Source organism: Balaenoptera ricei, chromosome 17, assembly GCF_028023285.1.
Source record: "Balaenoptera ricei isolate mBalRic1 chromosome 17, mBalRic1.hap2, whole genome shotgun sequence".
Classification (NCBI taxonomy): domain Eukaryota; kingdom Metazoa; phylum Chordata; class Mammalia; order Artiodactyla; family Balaenopteridae; genus Balaenoptera; species Balaenoptera ricei.
The window spans coordinates 7486791-7504012 of NC_082655.1; the positions used below are offsets into that span (position 1 = coordinate 7486791).

General features: G+C 48.0%; 1 protein-coding gene across 9 annotated transcripts in view; it reads left to right on the forward strand.

Annotated features, from left to right (window-relative positions):
- ZFAT (zinc finger and AT-hook domain containing) overlaps positions 1 to 17222 on the forward strand; it is a 271720-nt gene that overhangs the window by 234503 nt on the left and 19995 nt on the right. For all 9 annotated transcript variants that reach the window (XM_059902251.1, XM_059902247.1, XM_059902249.1 and 6 more), the window contains 2 exons: positions 4363 to 4489; positions 7362 to 7492. In XM_059902251.1, coding sequence (XP_059758234.1) covers positions 4363 to 4489; positions 7362 to 7492 — 258 coding nt within the window. The remainder of the gene's footprint in view (positions 1 to 4362; positions 4490 to 7361; positions 7493 to 17222) is intronic.

The following is a 17222-nucleotide window of genomic DNA, read 5'->3' on the forward strand; positions in this document are numbered from 1 at the left end:
ATTATCCCAAAGTTATACTGACAAAAATGAGGAAAGGTGTCTGCACAAGGCTATTTACTGCAACACTGTTATATATAATCTGTAGATAGATTTTGTGTGTGTGCGTGTGCACACCAATAGATTGATGTAGAAATAATTCCGGATATATGTGTATACATGGTTAGTACACATACATGTATTTCGTAGCTTTTTGTGCTTAGAGGGCCTAGAAGCACTGACACCCCGCTGGCAATGAGCACACCTGGTATCCAGATCCTGGTTTCTCAGGATTCTCCAACAGAAGGAACCAGGGGCCCTTTGAAAAGTGGTTGATTCCAGGGCTGAGGCAGAAATTATGTAAGTTGATCCTGGAGCATTTTGCAGTACTAGGAAGTAACAACGTGCTCCACGAAAGTAAGATGGAGGCATGCCAAAAGGACACACGAGACAACCCAAAGAGTTCCTAATGGCCCAGAGCTGGAACAATTTGAGTAACAAAGTAAATCATGATGGTATTGGACTAAAACTGAAAGAATAGAATAAATATCTCTGCATTCATACTGACATAAATAAATGATTGAATAAATGGTGGAGAAGGAACAGTTCTTCCCCGCAGAAGAATTCTGATTAATAAATATAGAAAGAATGAGGGAGATAGAAAATTACCATTAGAACACCACAGTAATAATTGCAGCAGGCAAGATCCATTGATGAATGCTAGAATTAGTAGACAGGAGTTTAAGGAGAAATACAGTATTTATGTAGCCTCAAAATATCTCCCCCTAAATAATTATTAATTATAGAGGGAAAAGTAGTAACTTTACAGGTGAGACGCCTGGCAGACACCACCTTAACCACGTGATCGAGGTCAGCATCCTCAGTAGTAAGACGTAGTGACTTCATGTACTCCCTGATATGATGTGATCAGAAGGGCAGTCACCTCGTGGTGCTCTTCAGAAAATCCCCAGCCTCCACCTAATCATGGGAGACCATCCGATGTATCCAAATGATGTGATGATGTGGGTGGTCAGATGCCTGAGCAGTTCTCTTCAGGAGTGTCTGAAGAACTGTCAGAGGTTGGAGGAGACTTCGGAGTCGTGGCCGCTCAATGCACTGTGGGGTCCTGGATTGGATCCTGGAACAGAAAAAGGGACGCCAGTGGAAAAGCCAGTGGAATCTGGTGTTGTACCAATGTTGATATCTTGGTTCCATCATTGTATCATGGTTACAGCCGATGTCAGCATTAGGGGAAGTGCGATGAAGGGTATGTGGGAACTCTCTGTATTTTTTCTGGAACCCTTTTGTAAATCTAAAATTATTTCAAAATAAAATAGTTATAAAAAGGGAGGAAAGCATAGGTAGAAAAGGCAGGGAGATAACAAGATGGAGAGGGTAGGAGAGAAGCTAAACTTGTCTTAGCAGACCCACTGTGCAGACTTGACTCTGAAGCTCTGATATAAATATAAGAAATACATTTCTTATATAATAATAAAAACAAAATTACACTTTAAAAAGCAAACCCTAACCCTAAAAATTGAGAATAGAATGAAATAAAGTATATGAACTATATATCAACACGATGGCAGAACTACATAGAGAAGGACTATTTCAAGAGACTTTAAGATAGAAATTTGGTTGTTCCTCCCTAGTGGGATATAACCTAAGGGCAAAAAGAACTGCAAAAAAAGTACTGTTTTCAGTTATTCCACTGTCAGTGGTAGGGTTGATATTGTTACTCCAAGGCTGTTGTTAGTGTTTACAGACTGGAGTGAAGCACATCAAGTGTGTTTAAACCCATGAGTTTATAATGATACTGGGAGAAAAATCCTTAGTCACCTTTGTAGGATATTAGGGAATCAACTCTATTTTGCTAAATAAAACTCTGTTTTGGTAAATAAAGGCTCAGAATCAAACAGTTTTTCTACCTCATCTAAATAAACTATATCTCAGAGTAACCAAATGTTTGTGGAGAGACGTTTCTTTTTGTAGAAGTATTCCAGCTAACAAATGAAGATTTACAGTATTGCCATTTTGCAACCCTCCACTGATGTCATGGGTCTAAGCGATGACCATCAGCCTCCTGCCAACATGGCAAAAACAGAGACACTCAGACATAGAGTGTCTCCTGATGGAAGTACACAATGTTACCCGTGGAGCCTTCCTGCCAGAAAGGGAACTGATACCTAATTAAGCTTCTGCGTCTGACTTCCAATTTACAGGAAATACAGCGGACAAGGGAACATATTCAATGATTCCATGTTGGGGCAGTCAGCAAAAGCCAGACTGTTGGAAACTCTGAAGGCAAACGACCACTTTTCCCAACAAAACTATAAGCAGGGGAGAAAGAGTGGAGGGAGAGCCTGTAAATACAAGTCTTATGAGACTTTCATCAGTCAGTTCTAATATATGGATTTCAATAACTTACTTAAATATGATTTGTAGAACAAGTTGTGAAAAAATGAGGTAATTGGGGAAATTAGAACACCATTTAGATATGTGAAGATATTAAGGAACTACTGTTAAGTGTTTTGAGTGTGACAGTGGTGTTGTAGTTATGGTTTGAAAGAGTTTTACCTTTTACAGATGCGTTCTAAAATATTTAGAGATAAATTGATGTGACATCCACATTTGCTTCAAAATCAAAGGGCAGTTGTGTGGCGTGCGTGGGGAGACAGGCACAACAGGACTGGCCACGAGCTGATGATTGTCGAGACTGGGTGATGTGTACATGGAGGCTCACCTCTCTGTCTTGCGTATGTTTGACATTTTCTATAAGAAAATGTAAGGAGTGTGTTAAAGCGCTGTCTATAAAACGCTTGGGGCTACTGTCTAGTCCCCGGTAGGCCTACAGTAAATGGCAGCTGCCATGGTTACTGGAGTTGGTGGTGTCTCCAGCATCAACGTCACATCCTCATCTGTGGGAAACAGTCAGTCCTCTGGTGTTTCAAGTTCATACTTGCAAGGATTTGCTCTCTGTTACACACGGACATTGGCATGCCAGTTCCTGATGTAGAACACCATCTCTCCTGGCCAGTTGGTGCTTTTGTTAGTGCAGTCATGGCCCTCTCCTCTGGAGGTCTCGCTCCTTGCAGATCCTGACACCTCCAGCAGAACTGTGACTCAATAAAAATAGTTGACACCAAGCCACGCACTAGACTCCAGAAGTGAGACAGTAGAGCAGCTAAGAAGCTGGGCAGGGGGTGGTCCCCGTGTGACGACAAGCTGCCTGTTACAGCAGCTGGGCTGTCGCCAGCCTCCCAGGAATGCCCTGTAAAGCACTGTCCTTCCCACAGATGGTTATTACAAAGAGTACCCCAAAGAGGGGAAGCCAGTCCATGCCCATCCTCTTCATCACAGGCTAAGCCATTCCTCAGATCCAACCAGTGTTGGCCACTATGATGCTTAATGGTACTTAAAAGGAAATATGCTTCTGTTTGTTCATTTATGCATTCATCAGACATTTATTGGGTGTCTACTAAATGTCAGGCTGGAAATGCCTAAATGAACTCGACCACTTGGCTGTAAAAGAATAATCACATTCTATTCTGAACCTGTGTGAGTAAATGATAAGTGCTTATAGAGCGTGATCACTTTGGCTCCTATAAATTGTATGTAAAATCTCCTTTTTGTTCTTCTTTATTGGTGACATTCATGTTTCCTGCCTTGCAGTTCCAGAAGGAGGTGATTATCAATATCTAGTTCTTGTGAAAATTCCATCCCACCTCTTCTCTCCTTAGGTATAAGATACCTGTGAATGTCTCTTTAGCTTCTCCTACTCTCATGAGTCCTGATTTTGCACAGATACATTTTCTCTGGTCAGTTGTATTTCTCATATCCTTCCTATAAAAATCAGAGCAGCATGAGTAGCTAAGATTTGCTGAGATCTTGCTCTGTGCCGGGACCCGTGCTCGAAGCTTGCCGAGTGTTATGTGGTTACCCGTCCTCTCCTCCCTTCCACCGTCACCACTGCTGTGCCTTCCTCTCGGCCTCACGGCAGGAGGCCCGGGCACAGGGGAGATTAGGGCAGCGTTGGTGGCCATGGGAAGAGCAGAGGAGACAGCAGAAGAGCACACACGAGAACCTCTGAGCGTGTGTCATCTCTAATTACGAACAGCATACTCTGTTCCCTACGGCAAGAATGTGTTGCAGGAAGCTTTCCACCGACGCTGGTTTTAAAAAGTCTCGGCACTTGCAAAGAGAAGTTTTGTCTTTGGGAAGTAGGTTTTTACTGGAGCACTGATTTCTCAGGGGCGCCCGCTTAATGAGCTGCTGCAAAAGCGTTGCTTATGTGCATTTGTTGTGTCTTAACCCATTATCCTGGGACTTCTGGGGAATAGGTGATCTTCTAGAAGGTCACATGGATGATACTGTGTTTTTATTTAGCCAGCAACGGAAGCTCCGGAGGAGCCCTCCACCCAGTACCTGCACATCACCGAAGCCGAAGAGGATGTCCAGGGCACGCAGGCAGCAGTGGCTGCCCTCCAGGACCTGAGATACACCTCAGAGAGCGGTGAGAGCGCGCTCCCCGCCTCCCTCTGGCACCTTAGAACTGGCCTGTGATAGACACGCTGAAGGAATGACTTTGCGGATGAATTATGTCCGCCAGGTGATCTCCTTCCACTGCATTCTGACCACTGGAGCGGTCCCATTGTCAGGCTTGGAGGGAGAGCTCTCCTGCAGTGTTCTAGAACAGGGCCCCAGCCAAGGTGGTGCTGCCTAACAGGGTTGCCGGATGTCCACACATGTGATCACCTCTCAGAACAGGGAGAAGCAGGTCCTACTGTCCTCACTTCACAGATGCGGAAGATTGCCTCCTTGTAAACGGTTGGCTGAGGGTCACCCACTTGTTGGGTGTTGGAGCTGGTCTTGGAATCGAGGTCTCCTGACTTCTTGTTGGGGCTGCCCACTTCCCAGTTCTTCTGAAAAGCCCCAAGTCAGGATTTTTATGTCAAATGTCGTCCGTTTCAAATGTTCGATCAGTTTTAAAAAACAAACCACTGTGCCAGCCTAGTGGCAATTCGGGCACCGTGCTTAGAAAACTTTTTCTTGATGCTCTTTTCAAAACAGGAAAGGAGTACGAGTTAATATAATGTACCACAGCCCTCTGTGTATTTGGGGGACAGAGGTCAAGCAAGTGGGATTAGAGGAAGCATTAAGTGAAGTCAGCTGGTGATAGGAGACAGGAAATTGCCATTTCATCCAGCTCTTACATCCCTAAACCCCAGGTTGTAAGAAGGGTGTGCAGAAAACCCCTTTGGGCCGGTCACTTTGGGGAAGATTCATTGCCGGTGCTGTGCTCACCGGGGGATTCGGGAGACAGCTCTGCAGCCTGTGAGAGAAGCAGGCTCTGCAGATGGGGCGTCAAGGTGCCGGCGCTTGGTGCGGTTCCCAGAGCTGACGCCATGTCTCAGTGTGTGTTTCCTTCCTCCCGTCCAGTGACTTCAGCGATTGCTCAAGCCCTGCCAGGACAGCCTGCCCGTCTTCATCCCCCACCAGCGCTCACTCACTCACTCCTTCAGGCCCCCGGCATCTCCTCCTGGCTCTTAGGAAACACTGCAGACTCTGCAGCTCGGCGGCCGGGCCACCTGCTCTGGGCCCTGGCCTCCCCGCGCTTCATCTCTGGCCACCTTGGAGCCGTGCCCTCCTGGGCCAGACTCTGCCGTTCTCGGCGTGAGCTGTGTTTCTCACCCACACGCTCCTGTGCCCTCTGGGGCCTGGCCTTTTCCCCTCCCCCCACAGCACTTTTTCTGGCAAGCGCGTCTTCGTCTCCGGTATTCAGATGGTGTGTCATCTCCCGGGAGCCCGCCGGACTTTCCCACAGAGCTCCCACAGAGCTCCCTAGTCGCCCCCCTGATATGGAACCGACCAGGGGCTGTATGATTTGCTTACGGTCCGTCTCAGTCACCTGTGAGCCCTGGAAGGGGTGGGGGGAGGCAGCGTTAGATCTTTGCCTGTATCCCAGCGGTCCCCAGCCTCTCTGGCTCCAGGGACCATTTTTGTGGAAGACAGTTTTTCCAAGGACGGGGGGAGGGGATGCTTTCGGGATGATTCAAGCGCGTTACATTTATCGTGCACTTTATTTCGATTATTATTACATCAGCTCCACCTCAGATCATCAGGCATTAGATCCCGGGGGTTGGGGACCCCGGCTGTATCCCACTGGGAACCATGTTCCTGGCTGACAGTTCAGCTTGATAAATGGTCATTGAGGGAGTAAATGGATGAGGAATTAAGATCTTATTTCAGTACATTTTTTAAGGTCAATGTTTTGTTTAGCGTTTAGATGTTTAGAGCAGTTGGCTGCAAGGCAGAGTTGAAACCCGCCCCCCTGCCGAAGGAGAGTGTGTGTGTATGTGTGTATAGGTGTGTGTACGTGTGTATAGGTGTGTGTACGTGTGTATAGGTGTGTGTACGTGTGTATAGGTGTGTGTAGGGGATGCTAGGCTGGTGCATGGTGAACAGGTGCTAATGCCATTGCCTCAGTCGTATGCCACGTCCTACCCTCTGTGTAGAACACGTTGAATTCCCTCCCCTCATCACTTACTGATTCGCATTGGAACGTGGCCCGCAGAAAGTCATCCAGGAGTATGTAGACGTTGGTGGAGACTTCATAATATTATGCTTGCCTGGAGATGAGGTAGTAATTTCCCTCATAGTGAAGTAATGATCAGGGTCAGAGTGCTGTGTTCCGGAGAGTCACAGATGGCCAAGCAGATGGTGAGAGCTGAGTGAAAGGGTACACTCGGTAGCTGCCCTGATGATATGGATTACAGTCTTTTGAGATGATTGAAAGAGAATCCTAAGCTTACATTAATTTAGAATTCTAAAGCCCACTGGCTTGATAACTGAGACATCCTTGGGTGTTCTGCCTGTATCCTGTGTAATTTATCTGGCACAATGCTCACTGACCACCTACCATGCCTGTGCTCAAGGAAAACCAGCTCTGTGGTTTGACGTCATAGCTGGTGCTTCTCAGGAGTTTCTGTTTTGAGAGGCAGTCCTGTATCAACAAGTTTGGATTCAGAACATCTGGGCTTGAGCCCTGGCTTTGTGATGTAACCGACTGACCCAATGGCCTAAGACAATCCTCTTCCATTTTTTTGCAGTGAGGTGACTAATCTATAAAGTGGGGATAATAGTACCACAATGTCATCTCCTCACAGGTTGTTTGGAGTTTTGAGATGTTCTTATAGAGAGTGCATTGTCGGCTGTGAAGTACCATGCACATTATTTCTGTGGTCAAAATGAGCGCGTACCGAGAACCCGTGCATCCCTGGAGAAGGCGCCGCGCAAGAATGGCCTCTGCTAAGGGCTGCTTTTGTGTTCATTGACCTTCACCACCCATGGCCTTACCGGTCTCCTGTTCGCTTCTTCCTGGCAAGGTGACCGGCTTGACCCCACGGCTGTAAACATCCTCCAGCAGATCATCGAGCTGGGCACCGAGACCCACGATGCCACTGCCGTTGCCTCGGTGGTCGCCATGGCGCCCGGGACGGTGACAGTCGTGAAGCAGGTAGGACCTTCCCCTCCCCGTTAAATGCTGTCTCCCTGCGCTGAAACACACCCTCTCTCTCCCCTGCCCCCTTAGGTTTTCAGGGCTTTAACCTATCTAAGGTGGAATTTGGAATGAAATCGGTCTAGTCTCATGCAGTTTCTTCTTCTTATGGGATTGTATCTGCGGTAGCGCCATATGTGAGGCTGTGTTGTAGGGGAAAGGTGTAGTATATTTCAAAAAGTTCTGGAAACTTGATTCATTTCCTTTCAATGAAAGGCATCCCAGAGCGAAACAAGCGTGGTATGGATGCATTTGGACGCATCTATGGTCAAAAGCAGCCTCGGTCCCTAAGGCCGGAGTCTGTGGAGGAGGGGCGCCGGGGGGACAGCCAGAGATGCCAGGAGGGACTGGCCTCTTAAGTATTAAACATCACCAGGCGGAATCAGCGCAGGATGACTGAACTAAACTGATAGGAAGAAGATGGCCAGTGTTTGAATGAAGGTTACTCTAGTTAATTGTCACACTGTTTGGTTCATTTCCTCTCCTTCTAACCTCAGTGGAGACTTTACCATCTGTTAGGATGCGGCGTGTGTGATAATCAGATCATCCTTTGTATCTGTCTGTACCTCTCTCTCTACTCTCTCCTGCTTCACTGTACACAAGATTTGAGCTGGCTTACACAAATACTTAAAAAAGCAAAAACGACAGTAAGCACATCAGAACCAGGGCAGACCCAGGGTGTATGGTTTAGAATCAAAGTTCACGTTCATGGAGAAGGTTGAACTGCAGACCACAGAGTTTTACACGGTTATCCATCTTTTAGTGATTCACTCAGGAAGCGTGTAGTTAAGTGCCTGCAGTGTTCTCATTGCTGGGGTTCCAGGAGAGAACCGATGTTTGCCATCAAAGTGGTTACTCTACTGGGAAAAAGATAAGTAAGACAGAAAGGATGTCAAATGGTGAACGAGAGCAGTGGAAAAAAGTAAAATGAGGAAGGGGGAGGGGCGTGGGCCGAGGAGCCGGGGTGTTGGGGGCTGTTTTATAAAGGGCTGCTGGGGCAGCTGTCTGACATTTGCTCACAGACCTGGGAGAGTGGGAGTTACTAGAATGATCCAAGTTCTGCTGTACACTTGGTACCGAATCTGATAACAAAAAACAAGAAGGAAGCGTGAAGCAGTTAACAGCGGAAGAGGTAAGTTTTTCTTGGCAAGTAACAAAGAATCTCTTAATTCGGCTCTCGCATCCCTGAGTGACATGTCCCCCACGACCTGCCTTTGATGACCCGGTGGACTTCCCAGGGCTGTCTCCGTGACCGTCCCCCCAGGTGTGCCCAGGCCACAGCACAAAGCATGACATTCAGGCTGAGCACTTCCCGGGGGAATTAGTACATGCTGGTTCACCTCTGGATTTCTAGATCCACAGACAAGACTTGGCGCCTCTAGATGAACGTTAGGACCACGTGGTCTGGAAACCCTCCTCCATTAGTATGCTTTCTGTCAACGAGACCCTGGACAGAAGTCAGACAGGACAGTAGGAGCTTGATGTTTCAGGCTGCAGGGGCCTGGTGTTCTGCATTGTTTGGGAACAGACTCATATACCTCTAGGCCAGACACTCTTGCAGCTTTTCTTTGTATTTATTAGACTGCAGTCTTCAGATTGTCTTGTAAATCTCTTCTGAAACTCCTCGTTTGCATCACGGCGTGTGGAGCCCTGAGCTAGACCCGGCACTTCAGGAAGGGTATAGGAGAGCTTTGGATGTCTCGTACACGCCAAATCCTTTAGAGAATTGCAGGGAGGCGCCACCGATTGTGACTTGCGTCTTCCTTCCAGGAGCTGGATTGATTTGCTGTTACTTAGAGACGTGATTTATTGCGCGTCGCAGGCGATGCGGTGATACACGAGGTTGCGGGTGAAGGGTACAGCTTAGATGTGCTCTGAGGCGTTAGAGTGACAGCATGACAAGGGATAAGGCAGGTGAGCCTCCGGCGCAGCCAGTGTAAACAGGTATAAAGTGTTTGCAGTGGCAGAAAACAGTGGCACCCTTCAGCCTCGTGGTTTATTGGGAACACAGGGCTAAGAGGAGTGTCACTGTTTAACACAGTCTGGAGTAACTGCATTTGGAAATGTTCCCGAGGATGTGTGTCCTAGTCATCCCCCTGTCCACCTGGTTGGCACCTGGCGCACCGAGGCTGTTGGTAAATGATGGATGGGAGATTGGATGGATGGATGGACTGACGGGCGGGAGACGTCAGACGCCCACTCCGATGGCAAAGGGATTGCACTGTGTCAGCCTCTCCTAGGTGAAGGAATGCCCTCTGGATTCAGTTGTCTTATTTCAGTTTAAGTGTAGCTGTTTTTATTAGAGAAATGAATCAGTTTCAACATTTTTTCTTTTAATTAAACTGTGGTTTAGGATTTTTCAGTACAGAAATTACATCTGTTTATTGAGTGTCCTTAAGCCACTCAAATGTGGACCCTGGTGCACCTGTTGGGAAGCAGTAATGTTCTCCCTTCACCCTGTGGGGAGCCCTTGATGTTGGGGACTTCATCTTTCTCCAGCTCAAGGTCTCACACATCGTAGTTGCTCAGTAAATGTTTATTAAGTAGGATGGAGTGTGCTGTGGGCTTTATGTTTTGATTCTCCAATTATATCCTGTAGAAAAAATAGCAAGAACACATTGTCATAAAGTATGTACTATATATTGTAGAAAAAAATGATTTTAAATTACTATTGGATAGCATATTTTGAGATCTTTTAAAAGTTTCATATATATATATATATATATATATATATATATATATATATATATATTGTCTTCCAAAGGGCCAAAAATAAATTCTGGGTTGTATGTGAATTCATTCTGGATGTTTAAAAATTTCAAGATTTCTTTCCCATATAAAAAATTAGTTATATGCTCTGTTTATAATTTTTTCATGATATATTACTGTAAATTGAAAAGAATCTCACATATCAAAGTTTATCAGTGGTAACTGAAAGTTATTTATTAATCTCCAGTCTTTAGGGGTTCTCATTTTCTGGGATGAAAATACTAACAGGCCTGGTAGGTAGGCTGAGGGGATTGGAAAGCTAAGAGCTGAGGGTGTTTCTTAGGTTGTTTTCTTCTTAGTTTTTAATGAGACATGGGAAGGATTTGGCCCATCATTCAGACCATTTAAATTTTCAGTTGGACACAGAAATGAGTCCTCAATGATTTCCCATCACTTCTCTCTTTCCCCAAGTGTCAGCATTAAAAATAGATTCATGGGGATGGAGCATTTGGAAATGTTCAGAAAGAAGAAACCTTGCATGTGCCTCACCAGCCTGGCCTGAGAAGTCACATGACAACTTTGAATGCAGCTACTTGCGTGTTTGTTAAGACCAGTTTTCATTAAATAAATTGGTTTCTTTTTTTCTTTTTCTTTAAAAAAATTTTTGCTTTAGGGTTTTATGAGGAGGAAACTTATATTTGATTAATAAAGCTGCCTAAGTAGGTTGAATGTAAGACGTACCAGCAGAGGGGAAATATTATCACAAGCATCTCTGAGTCAAAATTAGTTATTTAAAGGAAAAGAAAGACCAGTGAAAATAACAACCACCATCACCGTTGGCTCATGGCTTAAATCACTCTTTGCTGTCCTTGTGGGTTGGAATTTATTTTAGAGACTGAAAGTGACATTTTACTGGAAATTCCCAAGGTCCGTTTAGCAGACATTCACTGCGCAGCCGCGGCTGTGTGTTCAGTCCCTGGGGGCGTCCGTTTCCTATCGCAGCTGCAACAAATCACCACAAACTCAGTGGCTTAAAACAGCACAAATTGATGATCTTCCAGTTCTGGAGGTCAGAAGTCTGAAATGGGCTTCACTGAGCTAACATCAAGGCGTCGACAGCTGCCTTCCTTCTGGGAAGAATCCCTGTCTTGCTTTTTCCGGCCCAGGGGCCACCCAGCATTCCTTCACTGTGGTTCCCTTCTTCCATCTCCAAAGCCAGCAAAGGCAGGCCCAGATCGTCCCACATCCATCGCTCTGACCTCTGCCTCTGTCGTCACATAGCCCTCTCCAAGTCTGACCAACCTCCTCCCTCCTATAAGGACGCTTGTGCCTACCTTGGACCCACCTGGATAATCCAGGATCTTCTTCCATCTCCAGGTCATCGACTCAGTCACATGGGCTAATGTCCACATAAGGAACCGTTCTCAGGTTCCGGAGGTTAGGACACGCACTCTTTGGGGTGAGGGCATTATTCTGCCTGCCACTCTGGGTTACAGGGTTAAGACGGTCCCCGATCTCAAAAGGCAAATAAATAGTCTAGTGAGGGAAATGCTTTATTTTTTTCATCCAGCACACAGCCCCCGAGCTGCTTCCACCCGCCAGGTCGCTGTTCTCGGTGCTTGGGATATTGCAGTGAACAGAGCAGATGAATGGTACGGTTGAGGAGCTTACATTCTAATTTAGGGAGCTAGCTAACCCCCAGACATATAATAAATAAGTAAGTAAGATAGTATGTTAGGGGTGAGATGGAAAAAAATGAGCAGAACTGGTCTGGAGAATGTAGACCTTTAACAGGAAGTTCCAACTGAGAGTAACGAATGCTTCCGGGAGGTTGGCCGAGAGCACTCTGGGGTGCTGGGGGGTGGCCCAGCTTGACCCTGGGTCTGGGGTGGCGGCAGGTGCTGGGCAGGGAGGCCTCCATGGGTGCCCTGGTGCATGCCCCAATGGAGTCTTGGAAGGTAGCTGGGAGTTGGGTGGGGCAGGGCTCCAGCAGAGGTGGGAGCAGGAGCTGGTGGTCGATGCTGCTGGAAGTGGGGAAGGTGACACGTGAGGCACCACTTAGGTGAAATGACATGCCCCGTCGTCACCTCGGGGGCGAAGGGTTGGGAGGAGTCCTGGTCCAGGAAGCGCCTCAGCCTGGTCTCTCCCTCCGGCTCGAAGGCCAGTGGAGAAAGGGTGAGTCCAAGCAGCCCACGTCTTCCTGTTGCTTCTCCAAGCCCCACGTCCTTCCTCTATGGGCTTCCTGACCTGTGCGGCCCTCTAGAAGGCCTTGTTGGCATTTTTAACAAATCCCAGTTTCCAGGTTCTTCCAAGCAGTGAGTCTGCACTGAGCAGTCCTGCCAGTTGGCGTTCAGCAGAAGAGCTTGTACCTTTCCGAGACCACGGCTGACGCTGGCCGTGGTGTCCAGGGTCTGGGCCCAGCAGGCCAGCAGCTGCCCTCAGGGTGTTTGTCTGTGAATAATAAGGAGACCTGATCATCACACAGCATCTTCCTTTTAAGAAGGTCAGGATGATTCAACAGGTTACCGTTATGATGATCCAGGGTCTTTTTGAGCTAAACTTGAGTGCTGTTTATTGCTGCTGGGGGCACCCCTATACAGTAGATGGCGGAGCTGGGTACACTGTGGGGTGTCACCCTCTGGGGGTGCGGGGTGGCCCGTCTGGGAGAAGATCCCTGAGATGCAAGTGAAGTGGTGCAGGTCACTCATTCATCCGTGTTGCTTTTAAAAAACACAACAGCCTTTCAGTCCATGTGCCATGTGTGAACAGGCTAGGGTGTTCCCCTGTGTAGAAGGGCCCACCTGTTGTAGGCCCTGCTGAGACCCCGTGAGAAAACACACTGTGGTAGTGTTGTCCAGAGAAACAGAACCAATGGTGTGTGCGTGTGTGTGTGTGTGTGTATAAAATAAGGAACTGGCTCACTGATTCTGGAGGTTGACAGCCAACAAGTCCCAAGATCTGCAGTCAGCAAGTTAGAGACCCAAGAGCCGATGGTGCAGGTTCTACTTTGAGTCTGAAGGCCTGAGAACTAGGAGAACTGATGGTGTGATGGTATAAATTGCAGTCTGAAAGCCAGCAGGCTTGAGATGCAGGAAGAGCTGATGTTTCCGTTAGAATCGAAGAGCAGGAAAAAAAGAAAAAACCAACGTCCAGCTCAAAAGCAGTCGGGCAGGAGGAATTCCCTCTTATTCAAGGGAGAGTCAGCCCTTTTGCTCTATTCTGGCCTTCGACTGATCGGATAAGGCCCACCCACATCAGGAAGGACAGTCTCCTTTACTCAGTCTGTTCATTTAAATGTTGATCTCATCCAGAAACACCCTCACAGAAACAACCCAGAGTAATGTTTGACCAAATATGTGGGCACCCCTTGGCCCATTAAAATTAGCCATCACACATGTTCATGTAGTGCATTTCAGAGTATGTGCTCTTTGTCAATGGAGGGTTATTGTTCATCCAAGTTGTTGTTTACTGAGATACTCAGTTGTCATAGAGACGATTTTGAGTCACAGATTTCGGGGCGATGCAGTAGTTTCTGGGGAGCACGTACACCTTGGTATATCCTTATTTCTAACTGCAGTCGACATTTCCGTTCACGGTTCAGGAATGAGCGCCCCCTTGCAGGTCCTTGAAAGAGTCACGGCTGAGGCGAGGCAGCCCCCAGGGGTCCTGCACCGCGCACCTGCGCTCCACCTTCACCCCCTGGAGGAGGGGAACTCGCCAGCCTCCCTGACGGGCTCAGCACGCAGTGCCAGTCTGAGGGGCACTTTCGGTAGCAGGTCTCACTGGAAGACGTATGTCGGTTGGCAGCCAGCACTGGAATTGCTGTTTGTCATTTGCAGTTCATTATTTTTGCGAGGAAATGCAATCCACTCCTGTGGCTGACCACGTACATCAGTTGCCTGTGTGCAAGGAAACTCGGGTCCAGCCTGTCCTGGTTTTCATTTCAGGCCCTGAGTAATGTGGTCCCCGGAAACTCTTTCACACTGTCCGTCTGTACAGGGGCATCTGGTCGGGAGAAGCCGCTCTGCAGGGGGGACCTCTCACGTGCAGCCTCGCTCCTGTGATCCACCCGGAAGGGGAGCCCGGGATGGGCCTCCTGCCCGTCTGGGGGTGGATGTTGAACATCTCATAAGATTTGTGGCAGAAGAATGGGGAGAGGGATCTGGAACGTGATTCGTGTGAGGGTGCAAAAATCTATTTTCATTACTATTTAAAAACAATCACTCCATTCCGTGAATTTGATCATTTAACTACACAGCAAGAGACCTGACAGAAGAATCACGTCCAAGCGGGACACTCCTGTAGTCCTTTGAAGATCATAGGAGATATTGGCCGCCCGCATTGCTGTAAAGTGGGACTGAGTTGAGATCTCCCCCCTTGTCCTGCCCACAGACAGGATCGGGTGAAGCCTCCCTGTTCTGTTATCCCTTTAAGCTCCAGTAATCGGTGAGTTAACGGGATGTCTTCTTCTTGTTCCTGCAGAGGCTCTGTTGGGCTCCTACTGTAAACAGACCTCTCGCTGACTTTACCGAAGGCACGGAGGTTACAGGAGAGCCACCCGTTCTTTTCCCTCTGCTCACCTCTCTCGCTCAGAGCCTCATTTGTCTTCAGATCACTTGCCTGTGAGTGTGGCAGTGACACATAATTGTGACATTATAATCGCTGGTTTTTATTCTTTTCCTCATAACGAAACCCCAGCATCTTCAGTTGTCTCGTTCATTTATTCCACTTCCCCATCAGGGTGGCTTTGCCATCGTTGTGGTTCATCTAAGGATTCTTTCCCAGAAGATTAAGGATACATGTATAATGTTAAAAGAACTGATAGTAACTGCAGTGTCTGTCCTCTGGACGTAACTGCAAGTGTTTTCTCTCCGTCCTCAGCACGTGATGGGAATGGCACGCCCACTCCACGCTCACTGGCTCCGTGGTGTAATTACAGTCATGATGGATTCAGGCCTCTGGAAGGCCCCTGCAGGGGGGCCACATGTCTTTTGTAGGTGATCAAATCCGATGCATGTTGCAGGGCTGAGGGTATAGGCGTCCCCCGTGCTTCCTGACCCTCAGATGATCTAATTCTGGATTCTCTGTTAGTGGTAGAGATGCCTGCAATCCGGATAGACGTCTTTTATCTTTTAATTCCCAGGCCTTTCGATCGCTGTATAAATATGGAAGTCTCACTGACTCCTTTCTCTGTTTTTCCCTCTTATCCTACCCCTTCCTGTGACAACCCGTTTTCAACTGCGTATTTTGATTAGTGAGGTTTGGCTCCTGCCTAAAGAACTTTGCGGTGCAATTTATTTGATCCTGGGGCCCTGCCAGCTTTAATTATATCAAGCTTCTAATTACACACACAGGTAGCCTCTTCAAATATTTGCATACTTCACATTCCTTATAGAGCGTTTGTCCTGCAGTTGCTGAGTGGTGACCTTCAGCATATAGATCGAGACAGTTCACTCAGGGTCTTGGCGATGGGTTACTCTCACCCGTCACTTAATGCCAGCTCTTGTCCTTTGTGAGCCTTCTTTAATTCTCCCTTAGCCATTTGAATCTTTTCTTTTTCTTTGTCTTAAATAAAACTTCCTTCAGAGATTTCTGTTTCTGGTATGATTTCTGATGGCTGATACTCAAAACTATTTCCTTTCGTAGCTCTTTTATGACTTGCTGAGCCCCTTTATTCCATAGCAGTGACTGAAAATTCCATTTCTTTGTGAAATTTTAAAAGTGAAAGTACATTCCATGATATACCTGTGGCCATATGGGAAATTGTCTGAAAAAACAGAGAATAAAGGCTTTTTCCCTATCCCATTCTGACACTCTTTTTCATATAGAACATCCTTAGCTGACCTGAAGATCTCAATTATTGAACTTTGCTTCTCTTTCCCTTTTTCTATGACCCAATTTTCCCATTATGCCCCAAGAAGCTGCAGCTCGGTTGGTGCAATTTGCAGAATCCCACTTTACTTGAGTTTTAATACTGCTGTGCTTGTTACTGTTTGCTCGAGTGCTCATTTCCTGGTCCATGTCCTTGGCCAGGGCAGGTGGGTTTTATTTGCTTCCTCCCCTCTCTGCAGTTTCCCCTTGCTGGCTGACATCGCTCAGTCTGCTTGAGATTGGGGGCAAAGGCAGGGCTGGGATGGCCCTGGTAGGAGAAGCCAGAACTGTAGTCACCATCCGAAGGGCTCTGGTCCAGCCTTCCTTGGGTTCGGCTGCAGGCTGGCTCTTGCGCTTCTCTCCCCCTGGGGCAGTAGCCTCCATGCTAGCTGGAGGCGGTCCCCTGAGCAGGACTCTTAGTGTCCTGTGGTGTGGACTCCACACCTCTTCCCCACCCCCTCCTCTCCATCCAGTTTCCCCATCTAGTAAATGCACGCGCTCCACTCCAGCTGCTGGGGGTCTGTCTTCCCTCCTCGGCCTCTCTCCGCCCCACATCTGATCCATCAGCAAGTTTTCTCCCTGCTGTGGGCGCTCCCTTCACTACGCACCTTAAAGCACCCCTCTGGCCCCAGGCTGCCGCCTCCAGCAAGCCCTGACTACGCAACACGCGGTCCCCGGGCTGGCAGCGTCGGCACAAGGGGCTCGTTAGAAATGCAGAACGTCTGGCTCCCTTCAGACCTGCTGAATCATCACACCGTCGTCCCCGTCCCCCGGCGGCCCGTGTGCACGGTGGCGCCCGAGGGGCTCTGCTCAGAGCTGTCAGCCTTCCTCCCTGGTCACAGGCCTTGCTCTTCCCCTCGCTCCTTACTGTCTCTCCTGCTGCTCTAAGATGCAGTTTTCAGACAGAGCCGTCTTTTCAAAATGTGAATCAGATCCCGGCATCCCTCCCTGAAAACGCTCCAGTAACTTGAAAGTCTCCGGTAAACTGGGACGGGACCTCGCCCTGGCCTCCCGGCCCCACAGCAGCCGGCCTCCCGCGGCATCTCCTCGCTCTGGATGCACCGGCCCACCGGGCTGCTCTGTGCCCACCTCCAGGCCTCCGCGCCGG